The sequence below is a fragment of the Watersipora subatra genome, chromosome 11 (assembly GCF_963576615.1).
Source record: "Watersipora subatra chromosome 11, tzWatSuba1.1, whole genome shotgun sequence".
Classification (NCBI taxonomy): Eukaryota; Metazoa; Bryozoa; class Gymnolaemata; order Cheilostomatida; family Watersiporidae; genus Watersipora; species Watersipora subatra.
The window spans coordinates 25,447,792-25,464,812 of record NC_088718.1 but is presented as its reverse complement, the minus strand read 5'-3'; the positions used below and the strand labels follow the sequence as shown (position 1 = coordinate 25,464,812).

General features: G+C 40.8%; 1 protein-coding gene across 1 annotated transcript; it reads left to right on the top strand.

Moving 5' to 3' along the window:
- The first annotated feature begins 77 nt into the window (after positions 1-77).
- On the top strand, positions 78-15,890 carry LOC137407904 (A disintegrin and metalloproteinase with thrombospondin motifs 4-like). The gene is made up of 6 exons (XM_068094287.1): positions 78-235; positions 6,904-7,055; positions 8,234-8,346; positions 10,801-10,888; positions 14,740-14,892; positions 15,739-15,890. The coding sequence occupies exons 1-6, from the start codon at positions 78-80 to the stop codon at positions 15,888-15,890; spliced, it is 816 nt and encodes a 271-aa protein (XP_067950388.1).
- Positions 15,891-17,021: the final 1,131 nt, after the last annotated feature.

Genomic DNA, 17,021 nt, shown 5'->3' with positions numbered 1-17,021 from the left:
AAACAGTGTACTTAGGTGAATCCAAAGCTAAAATGGCACATGAACAGGTGATGAGTATTTATATTCATAGGATGGGCATGTCTCACGACGGTTCTAAGCCTACCTATGATGCCAATGCCCCGTCAGCGCAGTCCTGCAGCTGGAACAACCACAACATAATGGGACTACCAACATATGTGAAAGCTCAGACTCAGTGGTCATCGTGTTCCATCAGTCAGTTGCAATACTGGGTGCAGTAAGTACATGTTCATACCTATTATTATTATTGTTCTTATTATTGCTATTAATATTATTATAATAATAATTATTATTACTATTATTATTGTTATTATTATAATTATTATTATTATTGCTATCCTTATGTTACATTTATGTAACATTTTTCCATGTCCAATAATCAGATTAATATACATGTACTTTATGTGTCTATGAAGATATATCATCAACATCACCACCTATTCATAACTCTGAAAGATACGTTTTGTGTGTAGAGACTGTTTATGGCTACAAAATGAGTTGAAAACTCCAAAACTTCTTTATGACATTCAGGAACGAAGTCTTGTATATTCTGGCCAAGTTGGAGTGGCATATAAGCTGAGGTCTATAAGTTTGGTTTATAAATCCTGATTTTGACATGTAACTGTTGTATAGGTCGACCACCTTTTCTGGCTTAAATCGTTTGATCGGAATATTTAAGTCGGCATTAGAGGCGGGTGGGGTGTAGCTAAGGAAATGGCATTTAATAATCAACTGCACCATCAGCAAAAATACGAAGCAAAGAGCAAAACAAATGGTTTTTTATGTTGTCTGCAATACTTAAACTAGCAAAAAAGGAGAGCAGACAGTAACTGTTCTGGTGAAGACCGTTGGGCACAAAGAACAACAATTCAATGCCGTATTGGTGCGCAATGTCAATGAAATGAAACTGTCATCTATGACAATATTTAAAAAAAAAGCAATGCTGAAAGACAGATTTCAGCCTGAAATTGTGATCCGTGTATAAGGACAAGGATGGATGTCTAAATAGATTAAGGAAGTGTGAGCTCATTGGCCAGGCACTATGCTTAAACACAAATTGTTGTTAGCGTGGGACACATTCATATCACATTTAACTGATACTACGAACGAAGCATTAAATTCAAAAAAGAAACATTATTCCAGAATAGGATCCTTGCTAGGACAAATTGAATGGTTAAAAATATAACTTTGTGATTTATCCATCTCATGTCGAGTAGAATTATTTGTATTTCACTATTTTATAAGTAAATCCCTACATGTCATATCATATAATTTTGACTTGCAATGGTTTCTCGAATCTGAATTTACTAAAATTTGTGTCCTGAAGAGCATCACTGCCGTATAAGAGCGTCACTGCCGTATAAGAGCGTCACTGCCGTATAAGAGCGTCACTGCCGTATAAGAGCGTCACTGCCGTATAAGCGCGTCACTGCCGTATAAGAGCGTCACTGCCGTATAAGAGCGTCACTGCCGTATAAGAGCGTCACTGCCGTATAAGAGCGTCACTGCCGTATAAGAGCGTCACTGCCGTATAAGAGCGTCACTGCCGTATAAGAGCGTCACTGCCGTATAAGAGAGTCACTGCCGTATAAGAGCGTCACTGCCGTATAAGAGCGTCACTGCCGTATAAGAGCGTCACTGCCGTATAAGCGCGTCACTGCCGTATAAGAGCGTCACTGCCGTATAAGAGCGTCACTGCCGTATAAGAGCGTCACTGCCATATAAGAGCGTCACTGCCGTATAAGAGCGTCACTGCCGTATAAGCGCGTCACTGCCGTATAAGAGCGTCACTGCCGTATAAGAGCATCACTGCCGTATAAGAGCGTCACTGCCGTATAAGAGCGTCACTGTCATATAAGAGAGTCACTGCCGTATAAGAGCGTCACTGCCGTATAAGAGCATCACTGCCGTATAAGAGAGTCACTGCCGTATAAGAGCGTCACTGCCGTATAAGAGCGTCACTGCCGTATAAGAGCGTCACTGCCGTATAAGAGCGTCACTGCCGTATAAGAGCGTCACAGCCGTATAAGAGCGTCACTGCCGTATAAGAGCGTCACTGCCGTATAAGAGCGTCACTGCCGTATAAGAGCGTCACTGCCGTATAAGAGCGTCACTGCCGTATAAGAGCGTCACTGCCGTATAAGAGCGTCACTGCCGTATAAGAGCGTCACTGCCGTATAAGAGCGTCACTGCCGTATAAGAGAGTCACTGCCGTATAAGAGCATCACTGCCGTATAAGAGCATCACTGCCGTATAAGAGCGTCACTGCCGTATAAGAGCGTCACTGCCGTATAAGAGAGTCACTGCCGTATAAGAGCATCACTGCCGTATAAGAGCATCACTGCCGTATAAGAGCATCACTGCCGTATAAGAGCATCACTGCCGTATAAGAGCGTCACTGCCGTATAAGAGCGTCACTGCCGTATAAGAGCGTCACTGCCGTATAAGAGCGTCACTGCCGTATAAGAGCGTCACTGCCGTATAAGAGAGTCACTGCCGTATAAGAGCATCACTGCCGTATAAGAGCGTCACTGCCGTATAAGAGCGTCACTGCCGTATAAGAGTGTCACTGCCGTATAAGAGCGTCACTGCCGTATAAGCGCGTCACTGCCGTATAAGAGCGTCACTGCCGTATAAGAGCGTCACTGCCGTATAAGAGCGTCACTGCCGTATAAGAGCGTCACTGCCGTATAAGAGCGTCACTGCCGTATAAGAGCGTCACTGCCGTATAAGAGCGTCACTGCCGTATAAGAGCGTCACTGCCGTATAAGAGAGTCACTGCCGTATAAGAGCATCACTGCCGTATAAGAGCGTCACTGCCGTATAAGAGCGTCACTGCCGTATAAGAGCGTCACTGCCGTATAAGAGAGTCACTGCCGTATAAGAGCATCACTGCCGTATAAGAGCATCACTGCCGTATAAGAGCATCACTGCCGTATAAGAGCATCACTGCCGTATAAGAGCGTCACTGCCGTATAAGAGCGTCACTGCCGTATAAGAGCATCACTGCCGTATAAGAGCATCACTGCCGTATAAGAGCATCACTGCCGTATAAGAGCATCACTGCCGTATAAGAGCATCACTGCCGTATAAGAGCATCACTGCCGTATAAGAGCGTCACTGCCGTATAAGAGCGTCACTGCCGTATAAGAGCGTCACTGCCGTATAAGAGCGTCACTGCCGTATAAGAGCGTCACTGCCGTATAAGAGCGTCACTGCCGTATAAGAGCGTCACTGCCGTATAAGAGAGTCACTGCCGTATAAGAGAGTCACTGCCGTATAAGAGCGTCACTGCCGTATAAGAGCGTCACTGCCGTATAAGAGAGTCACTGCCGTATAAGAGCGTCACTGCCGTATAAGAGAGTCACTGCCGTATAAGAGCATCACTGCCGTATAAGAGCGTCACTGCCGTATAAGAGCGTCACTGCCGTATAAGAGAGTCACTGCCGTATAAGAGCATCACTGCCGTATAAGAGCATCACTGCCGTATAAGAGCGTCACTGCCGTATAAGAGCGTCACTGCCGTATAAGAGCATCACTGCCGTATAAGAGCGTCACTGCCGTATAAGAGCGTCACTGCCGTATAAGAGAGTCACTGCCGTATAAGAGCATCACTGCCGTATAAGAGCATCACTGCCGTATAAGAGCGTCACTGCCGTATAAGAGCGTCACTGCCGTATAAGAGCATCACTGCCGTATAAGAGCGTCACTGCCGTATAAGAGCGTCACTGCCGTATAAGAGCGTCACTGCCGTATAAGAGAGTCACTGCCGTATAAGAGCGTCACTGCCGTATAAGAGAGTCACTGCCGTATAAGAGCATCACTGCCGTATAAGAGCGTCACTGCCGTATAAGAGCGTCACTGCCGTATAAGAGAGTCACTGCCGTATAAGAGCGTCACTGCCGTATAAGAGAGTCACTGCCGTATAAGAGCGTCACTGCCGTATAAGAGCGTCACTGCCGTATAAGAGCGTCACTGCCGTATAAGAGCGTCACTGCCGTATAAGAGCGTCACTGCCGTATAAGAGCGTCACTGCCGTATAAGAGCGTCACTGCCGTATAAGAGCGTCACTGCCGTATAAGAGCGTCACTGCCGTATAAGAGCATCACTGCCGTATAAGAGCGTCACTGCCGTATAAGAGCGTCACTGCCGTATAAGAGCGTCACTGCCGTATAAGAGCGTCACTGCCGTATAAGAGAGTCACTGCCGTATAAGAGCGTCACTGCCGTATAAGAGCGTCACTGCCGTATAAGAGCGTCACTGCCGTATAAGAGCATCACTGCCGTATAAGAGCGTCACTGCCGTATAAGAGCGTCACTGCCGTATAAGAGAGTCACTGCCGTATAAGAGCGTCACTGCCGTATAAGAGCGTCACTGCCGTATAAGAGCGTCACTGCCGTATAAGAGCGTCACTGCCGTATAAGAGCGTCACTGCCGTATAAGAGCGTCACTGCCGTATAAGAGCGTCACTGCCGTATAAGAGCGTCACTGCCGTATAAGAGCGTCACTGCCGTATAAGAGCATCACTGCCGTATAAGAGCGTCACTGCCGTATAAGAGCGTCACTGCCGTATAAGAGCATCACTGCCGTATAAGAGCGTCACTGCCGTATAAGAGCATCACTGCCGTATAAGAGAGTCACTGCCGTATAAGAGCGTCACTGCCGTATAAGAGCGTCACTGCCGTATAAGAGCGTCACTGCCGTATAAGAGCGTCACTGCCGTATAAGAGCGTCACTGCCGTATAAGAGAGTCACTGCCGTATAAGAGAGTCACTGCCGTATAAGAGAGTCACTGCCGTATAAGAGCGTCACTGCCGTATAAGAGCGTCACTGCCGTATAAGAGAGTCACTGCCGTATAAGAGCGTCACTGCCGTATAAGAGCGTCACTGCCGTATAAGAGCGTCACTGCCGTATAAGAGCATCACTGCCGTATAAGAGCGTCACTGCCGTATAAGAGCGTCACTGCCGTATAAGAGAGTCACTGCCGTATAAGAGCGTCACTGCCGTATAAGAGCGTCACTGCCGTATAAGAGAGTCACTGCCGTATAAGAGCGTCACTGCCGTATAAGAGCGTCACTGCCGTATAAGAGCGTCACTGCCGTATAAGAGCGTCACTGCCGTATAAGAGCGTCACTGCCGTATAAGAGCGTCACTGCCGTATAAGAGAGTCACTGCCGTATAAGAGCGTCACTGCCGTATAAGAGCGTCACTGCCGTATAAGAGCGTCACTGCCGTATAAGAGCGTCACTGCCGTATAAGAGCGTCACTGCCGTATAAGAGCGTCACTGCCGTATAAGAGCGTCACTGCCGTATAAGAGCGTCACTGCCGTATAAGAGAGTCACTGCCGTATAAGAGAGTCACTGCCGTATAAGAGCGTCACTGCCGTATAAGAGAGTCACTGCCGTATAAGAGAGTCACTGCCGTATAAGAGCGTCACTGCCGTATAAGAGCGTCACTGCCGTATAAGAGCATCACTGCCGTATAAGAGAGTCACTGCCGTATAAGAGCGTCACTGCCGTATAAGAGCGTCACTGCCGTATAAGAGAGTCACTGCCGTATAAGAGAGTCACTGCCGTATAAGAGAGTCACTGCCGTATAAGAGCATCACTGCCGTATAAGAGAGTCACTGCCGTATAAGAGCGTCACTGCCGTATAAGAGAGTCACTGCCGTATAAGAGCGTCACTGCCGTATAAGAGCGTCACTGCCGTATAAGAGCGTCACTGCCGTATAAGAGCATCACTGCCGTATAAGAGCGTCACTGCCGTATAAGAGCATCACTGCCGTATAAGAGAGTCACTGCCGTATAAGAGCGTCACTGCCGTATAAGAGAGTCACTGCCGTATAAGAGCATCACTGCCGTATAAGAGCGTCACTGCCGTATAAGAGCGTCACTGCCGTATAAGAGCGTCACTGCCGTATAAGAGAGTCACTGCCGTATAAGAGCGTCACTGCCGTATAAGAGCGTCACTGCCGTATAAGAGCGTCACTGCCGTATAAGAGCGTCACTGCCGTATAAGAGAGTCACTGCCGTATAAGAGCATCACTGCCGTATAAGAGCGTCACTGCCGTATAAGAGCATCACTGCCGTATAAGAGCGTCACTGCCGTATAAGAGCGTCACTGCCGTATAAGAGCGACACTGCCGTATAAGAGCGTCACTGCCGTATAAGAGCGTCACTGCCGTATAAGAGCGTCACTGCCGTATAAGAGCGTCACTGCCGTATAAGAGCGTCACTGCCGTATAAGAGCGTCACTGCCGTATAAGAGCGTCACTGCCGTATAAGAGCGTCACTGCCGTATAAGAGCGTCACTGCCGTATAAGTCGAAGATGAAGTTTTAAACTAGAAAATTGGTGTCAAGTTTTTGACTTATTTGCTGGAACTTAAAGTAGTTGACTACCATGTTGGTTCTTTGATACAAATACTGCTCTAATGCTATTAATTACATCAGGCATTGTACACTTGTGTACACTTTGTGTGTTGTGTACACTTATGCATTATGTACACTTGTGCGGTGTGTGCACTTGTGTGTTGTGTACACTTGTCAGCTGTGTACCTTGTGTGTTGCGTGCACTTGTGTGTTGTGTACACTTGTCAGCTGTGTACCTTGTGTGTTGCGTGCACTTGTGTGTTGTGTACACTTGTGCGTTGTGTACACTTGTGCGTTGTGTACACTTGTGCGATGTGTGCACTTGTGTACACTTGTGCGATGTGTGCACTTGTGTGTTGTGTACACTTGTGTGTTGTGTACACTTGTATGTTGTGTACACTTGTGTGTTGTGTACACTTGTGCGATGTGTACACTTGTGTGTTGTGTACACTTGTGTGTTTTGTACACTCGTGCGCTGTGTACCTTGTGTGTTGTGTACACTTGTGTGTTATAGGTACAGTGGAAGATCGAACTGTGTGAGGACACCTCCTGCTTCCAATCCTTACCCAATTGACCCCAACACATTGTCTATTTATGATGTGAACAGACAATGTCAGATAAGACACGGACCTTCAGCTGTATTTCCATCCTTCTGCCAGAGTGCCAGTTTGTTGACAACACACGCTCTTTCTCTTCTTTCTTTGTTGTTTTTTTGTATAAGCTTATTGGCTGCCGCAAGCTATTACCACAGCACGATTGGCTAACAGCCTAGCTTTTAATAGCATGATTGGCTGACAGAGTAGTTTCATTTTGGTTGAGTTATAAAATGTCTTGAACTATCTGAAGCTTTGAATGTTGATGCAATATTCTTCTAATGCATCATTTGAAATTTTTGTTTACTAATTATTTGATTTCTGGCTACTCTGCAATTATGCGCTGGAATCTTCATGTTTATTGAGCTAAGATAGGCCTGTAGAAGAGGTTTATTATTTTCTCATCTGTCTTAGCTTTACTGTTTATGAAACGCTTAATCAAGGAGTACCTGATCATTTTATGTTATTAACCATTAAAAAGTGGAAACAACCCGTTATGTAGTAATGTGTCAAATGTATGCTCAATGTTTGTTTGAACCAAGATTCTAATAGTTATTGGATTGACAAAGTTATCTAATCTTTTTTACAATGAGAGTCGTGCCCTTCCGTTGCTATGCTGAGAGCATTAGGAGTAAAGATTGCCTCGCACGGCAGGCAAACTCAAATGTTCCATTATGCAGCCAGCCGGGATACCAACTGCGTCACTCGACCACCTTGGCAAATTGAAAAATTATCATACACATAGATACTGCATACGACGATCTCTCACAGCCCACGGAACTGACTGCGTACTGGTGTTGTAATGAAAGAGCACGCCTATGTTTACATATTTGTAGACCAAACAGTTATGGTACTTTTAGATGTGTATAATTCATTACTATAATAAGAACCGTGGCCTTCTGTTCAAAGACAGTAATTGGTAGTTAGAAATAAAGCCCATCGCATGAGACTCAAGCTCGCATCATTCAGCTTTGCTGCATGAGGCGCACCATCTGCGCCACGCATCCACTTTCAACGTTGCTCAAGTTATTGTGCACATATTTATTCTCTGTGCTTTATTGACCCACCTGACAGTACTTTGCAGCGTACCGGACTGCCAGGGTACTAGCATCGAATAGTGTTAAAAACACCAGTCGATGTTTGATTATTAGACGATATATCACTTTCTCTGATAAAAGCACTTTCCTACATATCCAGAGTGTCAAGCAAGTGTCACTAAATTTTGTTACAAGAGAGTGTCAACTCTTGCAGGTACTCACAATGATGAGATGTGCTACAAACTCATGTGCTACGATAACGCCAAGAGAGCGTGTCAGTACGGATATGGTGCTGTGCCTGGTACAACATGTGGTCCAAGTGGTGAGGTGAGGAAAATGAGAATGATTATTATTTAATCTTGTCTTTGTGTGAAGATAAATACGACTGCCTATTTAAGAGTCTTATCTGTATGCCTTTCACCACCGCCTGAAGTGTATGATGTTAAAGGTATGATGTTAAAGGTATGATGTTAAAGGTATGATGTTAAAGGTATGATGTTAAAGGTATGATGTTAAAGGTATGATGTTAAAGGTATGATGTTAAAGGTATGATGTTAAAGGTAAGATGTTAAAGGTATGATGTTAAAGGTAAGATGTTAAAGGTATGATGTTAAAGGTATGATGTTAAAGGTATGATGTTAAAGGTATGATGTTAAAGGTATGATGTTAAAGGTATGATGTTAAAGGTATGATGTTAAAGGTATGATGTTAAAGGTATGATGTTAAGGGTATGATGTTAAAGGTATGATGTTAAGGGTATGATGTTAAAGGTATGATGTTAAGGGTATGATGTTAAAGGTATGATGTTAAGGGTATGATGTTAAAGGTATGATGTTAAAGGTATGATGTTAAAGGTATGATGTTAAAGGTATGATGTTAAAGGTATGATGTTAAAGGTATGATGTTAAAGGTATGATGTTAAAGGTATGATGTTAAAGGTATGATGTTAAGGGTATGATGTTAAAGGTATGATGTTAAGGGTATGATGTTAAAGGTATGATGTTAAGGGTATGATGTTAAAGGTATGATGTTAAAGGTATGATGTTAAAGGTATGATGTTAAAGGTATGATGTTAAAGGTATGATGTTAAAGGTATGATGTTAAAGGTATGATGTTAAAGGTATGATGTTAAAGGTATGATGTTAAAGGTATGATGTTAAAGGTATGATGTTAAAGGTATGATGTTAAATGTATGATGTTAAAGGTATGATGTTAAAGGTATGATGTTAAAGGTAAGATGTTAAAGGTATGATGTTAAAGGTATGATGTTAAAGGTAAGATGTTAAAGGTATGATGTTAAAGGTATGATGTTAAAGGTATGATGTTAAAGGTATGATGTTAAAGGTATGATGTTAAAGGTAAGATGTTAAAGGTATGATGTTAAAGGTATGATGTTAAGGGTATGATGTTAAAGGTATGATGTTAAAGGTATGATGTTAAAGGTATGATGTTAAAGGTATGATGTTAAAGGTATGATGTTAAGGGTATGATGTTAAAGGTATGATGTTAAAGGTATGATGTTAAAGGTATGATGTTAAAGTTATGATGTTAAAGGTATGATGTTAAAGGTATGATGTTAAAGGTATGATGTTAAAGGTATGATGTTAAAGGTATGATGTTAAAGGTATGATGTTAAAGGTATGATGTTAAAGGTATGATGTTAAAGGTAAGATGTTAAAGGTATGATGTTAAAGGTATGATGTTAAAGGTATGATGTTAAAGGTATGATGTTAAAGGTATGATGTTAAAGGTATGATGTTAAAGGTATGATGTTAAAGGTATGATGTTAAAGGTAAGATGTTAAAGGTATGATGTTAAAGGTATGATGTTAAAGGTATGATGTTAAAGGTATGATGTTAAAGACTCTAAAAGGCTTCTTTATTTTCCAGGCTGATTAAAACCTGTTTAATAATTTTATTTTTATTGTTTTTTAATGATTTGATAATTAATATTTTTTATTAACACTTTGAAGCCCGAAATAATTTGGAAAATTGTGTTCCCATCTGATCCTATGCCCAAATAAACTCGGCTACATAGTTTCACTTTGTTTATCCGTACTTCTGGTTTATGTGTTATTACATTAAATTTGGTCTTTTTGTAATGAATACGTTTTCAGTATAATTCCATACTTTCAAGATTAGACGATTAGTTCGTGAAATATCATCAAATTACTGAAGACGCTTCTAACCGATTGAGAAATAAAAAATGGCTGCTAACAAGACAATAGTTTCTAATGGCATACTAATTGAGGTTCTTGGTGATCAATGCTTGGAAATAGACAAAGCTAGAAAGCTAAAAAGCTTCTTCTCAGCAACAAGAGCTTTACAATAAAATTATTTAGTTTTTTTACATACAAGACTAGGCTTCAAAGTGTCAGTAATATGCTCATTCCTATTAATAGTCTCTATACTCAAGGGTTGCCTTCAGTTTGAGAAACTCCACATCTATGTTTATATTCTATATTAAATAATTATCCTATATTCTACAGGTATAATTTATTTTTAAAAAAGTTTTGGAGGACTAGTTCACATATAGCTTAAAAAGTTTTTTTAAACAACATGTTCCAAAATAAAAATGGTTAAAATTTGAACAACTTCCTCATATGGCTGAAGTTCTCCTAGTTATGGAGGTAGTAAATTCTAACTTCCTATGTTGACTGACTAATTACTATGTCATATACTACTTACATGTATGTTATACTACGTGTACTTTACTATGACTATGTTATCCCCACTTCCATAGATACACTCAGTATAATAGTTCAATATGTTTCTACAACAGATCTGCTATCAAGGAAGATGTCAAAGTCGGTCAAACACGGGTACTACAAATACTGGTAATACAAACACAGGACAAACTGGAAATACCGGTAACTACAAGGACGTGTACCATGCGTAGTCTCAACTAGTTTACATCATCAGTGACTATCGTACTCTTAGGTTGAGTAGCAGGTAGAGCCATGCGTAGTCTCAACTAGTTTACATCATCAGTGACTATCGTACTCTTAGGTTGAGTAGCAGGTAGAGCCGTGTAGTCTCAACTAGTTTACATCATCAGTGACTATCGTACTCTTAGGTTGAGTAGCAGGTAGAGCGATGCGTAGTCTCAACTAGTTTACATCATCAGTGACTATCGTACTCTTAGGTTGAGTAGCAGGTAGAGCCATGCGTAGTCTCAACTAGTTTACATCATCAGTGACTATCGTACTCTTAGGTTGAGTAGCAGGTAGAGCCATGCGTAGTCTCAACTAGTTTACATCATCAGTGACTAGCGTACTCTTAGGGTGAGTAGCAGGTAGAGCCATGCGTAGTCTCAACTAGTTTACATCATCAGTGACTAGCGTACTCTTAGGTTGAGTAGCAGGTAGAGCCATGCGTAGTCTCAACTAGTTTACATCATCAGTGACTAGCGTACTCTTAGGGTGAGTAGCAGGTAGAGCCATGCGTAGTCTCAACTAGTTCACATCATCAGTGACTAGCGTACTCTTAGGGTGAGTAGCAGGTAGAGCCATGCGTAGTCTCAACTAGTTTACATCATCAGTGACTATCGTACTCTTAGGGTGAGTAGCAGGTAGATAATCTTTACCTTTTTAACTCTTTTGCTACCATGAACTCGTTGTACGACTTTTTGCAGCGTTTGCGGATAGCGAAAAGCCGTGTAGTCTGGCTTTAGTAGGCTTTGTACAAACCATTTCTGATTAGCGAGTAGTTAATTAGCCTATCATTTCTGTACTTAAGTAAGGAAACAAATAGAAGCCAATAGAAAATATGCTTACAACCCATCCTGAGTTTCGGTCTGCAAAAAATTTTTTTATCGCGATTTTTTCTTGGCAATGACCAATTGTGTCAGAATTGCAGTCACTTGAGTTGTTCACTCGGAGTCAATTGAGTCACACAGAATTGTTTCACTAATTGTAGATCGAGGACTTGGAGTGATTTTATTGAGCAATAGTATTACCGGAAGTGATTATTTTATTTTTAGCAGTAATAATAATGCTGTAAGCTAGAATAATATCAATTCCTTCTTGTCCAACTCTCACGGTTGCAGCGAGAATGGCTGAAAAGGTGTATGAGCACATTCTGCAGCACATTCTTCAGCACATTCTGCAGCTCATTCTGCAGCACATTCTGCAGCACATTCTGCAGCATATTTGTGACATGTTTATGACATCGGCTGATGTAAAATCTTAGGCTGATTGGTTTGATATCAAAATATTGTTCATCGACCATTTAGTTCTAAAATTATGACAATTTGTATGTGCACTGTCTGTAATATGTGCCCTGTCTGTAATATGTGCCCTGCCTGTAATATGTGCCCTGTCTGTAATATGTGCCCTGTCTGTTATATGTGCCCTGTCTGTAATATGTGCCCTGTCTGTTATATGTGCCCTGTCTGTAATATGTGCCCTGTCTGTTATATGTGCCCTGTCTGTTATATGTGCCCTGTCTGTTATATGTGCCCTGTCTGTTATATGTGCCCTGTCTGTTATATGTGCCCTGTCTGTAATATGTGCCCTGTCTGTAATATGTGCCCTGCCTGTAATATGTGCCCTGTCTGTAATATGTGCCCTGTCTGTAATATGTGCCCTGTCTGTAATATGTGCCCTGTCTGTAATATGTGCCCTGTCTGTAATATGTGCCCTGCCTGTAATATGTGCCCTGTCTGTAATATGTGCCCTGTCTGTTATATGTGCCCTGTCTGTTATATGTGCCCTGTCTGTTATATGTGCCCTGTCTGTAATATTTGCCCTGTCTGTAATATGTGCCCTGTCTGTAATATGTGCCCTGCCTGTAATATGTGCCCTGTCTGTAATATGTGCCCTGTCTGTAGTATGTGCCTCATTATAGGTATGTGCTTTAAAGGCTTGTTCGCACTATATCGCCGTATCTCGGCGTTGTCATTTCGGCGGTGGTCGTCGATTATGTGAACCGTGAATTGATGTCATCGACTAAGCATCCTGGAACTGTCGAGAAAGTTTGCAGCTGTCAAACTTTTCCGATGCTTTGCCGAGCATCGACGACCGCCTTTCAAATGTGAGCCATTTCAGCGATGGTATTTCAAGGTCGTGGATAGCGTGATCTATTCATAATTGTTTATGATAGTTGCTGCCAGACTAGTCTTTGATTCCCGCCTGCAAAAACAAAGAGGTTTCTTCGCAAAAAATTTAAAAGGTTAAATGTCACAGAGTATTTCCTGATGCAAACGCGGATCGGTTTGTGATAGTGTAAACATGGTTATTATCAACGATCGCCGTAGTATTGTGGCATCGACGCCGAAATACGGCGATATCATGTGAACCAGCCTTTAGTAGAAGTGACCTTTTAGCAATGCTATGGGTAGTCCAGGCGTTATTTTTATGACTCATCAGTACGATTAAGCAGCCGAGCTAAGCAGTCACCTTACCTTACATCTGTCAATATATTCATACAATAAACCACCTGGTGGAAACTCTAAATTATGGCACTGCCAAAACTTGACAGTGCCATAATGTAGTTTCCGCTTAATATTTAATATTAGGTTTTACCGAATATTTAATTATGTCCTAGTAAACAAATTCATTGGTTAGAGAAAGAGTGACAGTATGACCAATTATAAACTAGTCTAAATCACGTTCTCATCAAAGTTCAAGTCATTTTGTGAGAGAGTGTTTAGATGTTATGACACTTCACGTACCATATATTAGGCCTAGTTTTAATTATAGGTCAGGATTGTATGACAGTCATCAGACGCGTTAGTTATGACCTAAAGTTGACATTGGGTGCTTCAGTCCAGATAATAAAACGACTTTGGCATTTAAAGGATTGCTCACGCCAAATTCTAAAAGGTTTTATCAGAAAGATATGTAGATATTTTCCTATCGTTTGAGATCGGCTTGTTGTTTAGGTAATCTGGCTACTAGGATGTTTCAAGATTAAAATCGAGATGACTCGACCGCAGTTAAAATGCTCAGAAGAAAGAACATGGCCTTACTTTCCCAAACATGATGTCACCAATAGTGCATATTGTTTATATGTAAAAAATATACTCATGTGCTTACACATCATTTAGAGGAAAGCTATGGAAAAAGTTCTAACCGACTAATCTTTAAATCGTTTAGTTCGAAATGTCCATAGCAATGTATCTGAGGCTATATTTGAAGTTTTATTCCAAAAATCAGGAGCAAATACTAAAGGAAATATAGAGACGTATAGTACTGCAACTTGAACGCAATAGTCAATGTCGTAACGATATAGACAAACAGGAAGTGTGACTATTGACATCATTTTTGGAGAAGTCGTTTTCTTCTGAGCCTCTTGCGATCGAGTTTTGCCGATTTTAATCTTGAAACGTCCTGACAGTCACATCACCTCAAACAACAGGTATATCTCAACTGATAGAAAAATATCTATACTTTCTGATAAAACCTTTTAAAAATTGGCGTGATTGATCCGTTACCATGTGGTAGTCATTAATTACGCAAAACATTTGGTTTGTGTGCTTTAGGATGAAATAAATACTCATTGGATGTTTCAGTCCTATGGCCCATCACATATTCTAGTATTGATCTGTTACAGTAGATGTATGCAATATAAGTGTAAGTACTGTAGATATAGGTACTGTAGGTATGTGTACTGTAAGTACAAGTATGGTAAGTGCAAATACGGTAAATATAAATATGGTAAGGGTAAATACAGTTGTATAAAACTATGACAGAATCAACGGTGTCAACAATTTTGGCAGGAAGCTGCGCTGACAAGAGTATAACCCTTGCCGGGCTAAGCTGCTATGCCTGGTTGAGCCAGAATCTGGGAGCCTGCGACCACCCGACTATAACAACCAACTGCTGTGCCTCTAGGGCTAGACTTTGCACTTCTAGTCAACCATCAGTCCCAGGTACCGCATACTGTGTTTAATCGGTCGAGATATACGAGTCTTCATTGTTTAATATACAACCCGACTGAACATCTATTTACTCTCTAAAGCAATTTCGAGCATATATATTACGAGTTTCTTAAAATCTCTAGTTTTGTATGTCGGTACATACACGTAGGCCTATGTACCGACATACAATACATACAATACATACAATTATTCTTCACATAGTTTAATTTTATACGACTTGAATAATATTAAAAAAAGGAAAAGTCAATGCTATTAGAAATGAAACAAAACAATAATTTTTAGAAAACTTGAGCAAATACGTTCAGATACGCTGTATATATAACTATTTAACATTGTCTGCTAGTTCTGGTGAAGAAGCAGGCGAGAGCGTGAAGAAAGTAAAGAATGAAACAAATGGAAAGGGGAGAGGTTTTGAAAATAAACGTAATAAAAATAACAAAATGTAGATAAACCAAGTTAATTTCAATTTTACATATTTTGAGATAGTCTGGCTCTATATCTCTTTCACTAAATCTCTTCTTATGCCCCAACCTTTTAGTGAATCACCTAGGCTAAACCTCAATTTATCCGTCCTTAACAAGGTGATAACTTACGACAAAAATAATATTCATTGATTATTATTTTATTTGTTTAGTTTTTTTTCATACGGTTTAGTTTTTTACATTTAACATAATACATTTGTGTTCATTCTCTATATAAGTACTTAAAAAGCTGTTCTTAATTTTGGGAGTCGTCCCCCATTCTCATAAAAGCATTCGCATCAAGTTTGACTGTACATGTATCATGTTGTATCTGTTTTCTGCTCTCCATGACTATGACTGTACCTTCTACATGTAGCTGGTTGCGCTGACAAGAGTATAACACTGGCTGGACTAAGCTGCTATGCATGGCTGAGTCAAAACCTCGTTTCCTGCAACCACCCAACTATAACCACCAACTGCTGTGCATCGCGGGCCAGACTTTGCAATAGCAACTCTGTCGTGGGCTAGTTGGTGACTTTCTCCAAACGTTCAAGAACCAATCAGGAATCCCTCTCTTTTTCACTAGACAAAAGATTGTTTACTTATTGGTTGTCTCTCTAAACTGCTGTTGGTTTAAAAAATTAAACGGCTTAAAACTTACAATAAACTTGTACTTCAGTATATTAGATATGTTTTACTAGCAAATGGGTTACATTTTCTTGTTGGCTTAATAATTGGCCAGAGTTTGCAAATATCACCAGATATTAAACTTGTGATGATATATTAGCTTGGCTGTCACAGTTGGAAGGTGAAGGCTGAACTGAACCAGTATTTGTTACTCTAAGTCACTCTATTGGCTGTCTGAGAAAAGAGTCGCGCTCTACACAGTCTCTATTTCAATGTCCAGCAATGTCCTCTACTCTGTCTAGCAACATCCGCTAGTCTGTCTAGCAACGTCCTCTACCCTGTCCAGCTATGTCCTCTACTCTGTCCAGGAACAGAGTAGAGGTAGTGAGCAAGAGATTATTTGCATCTTCAATGTAACCAAATATAAAACGGCAGTTTTTACAAGTGGTTAATTTTAGAAACCTAAACCATTATTTTTATGTTTAATAGAAATGCATGTAGCAAAAAATTATATATTATCAGAAACCACTATTTGAATGATTTTGAGAGAAAGGTAACTCTGAAATAGTGTGATACAATGCCGAGTCAAGTGCTGCCTGCAGTAGTCTCATTATCTCTACAATCTGTAGTACAATAAGGTGGGATCTTTACCAGAATAAGAGGCGGGTCTATCGGAAGCCATACCAAAAACAATAAAAAAAAATTTGCATCATCCAAGCACTGAACATGGTTATTTGGATTGCAAACCAAGCGCACCATCATTTGTTCCACTCCACTCTTTTAGATCACAGGACAATTATACACATAGCTGTTACACCTGATGGTCTGTCATGGAGCAGAGACTGATAGCGTACTAGTTTTAGAATAAGAGTAAGAGCTACAAGTTTAAACTGATGTTTAAAGCGCATTCTGATCACATAGTCACTTTACTAAACTCTCTAAAAAGATTCGGCATTCAGATTGAAATATTACTTTCAAGAGCTTAAAACAATAATAGACTTGAAACATAATATTTGCAAGCATAGGAATAGT

What these genes read in the sequence shown, in the direction of transcription:
- LOC137407904 (XM_068094287.1), top strand. Translation starts at nt 78, where the DNA reads ATGTCTCACGACGGTTCTAAGCCTACCTATGATGCCAATGCCCCGTCA. An exon ending in AGGACAAACTGGAAATACCG is followed by an intron (nt 10,889 to 14,739) that starts GTAACTACAAGG and finishes CAATTTTGGCAG; the next exon opens with GAAGCTGCGCTGACAAGAGT. An exon ending in TAGTCAACCATCAGTCCCAG is followed by an intron (nt 14,893 to 15,738) that starts GTACCGCATACT and finishes TTCTACATGTAG; the next exon opens with CTGGTTGCGCTGACAAGAGT.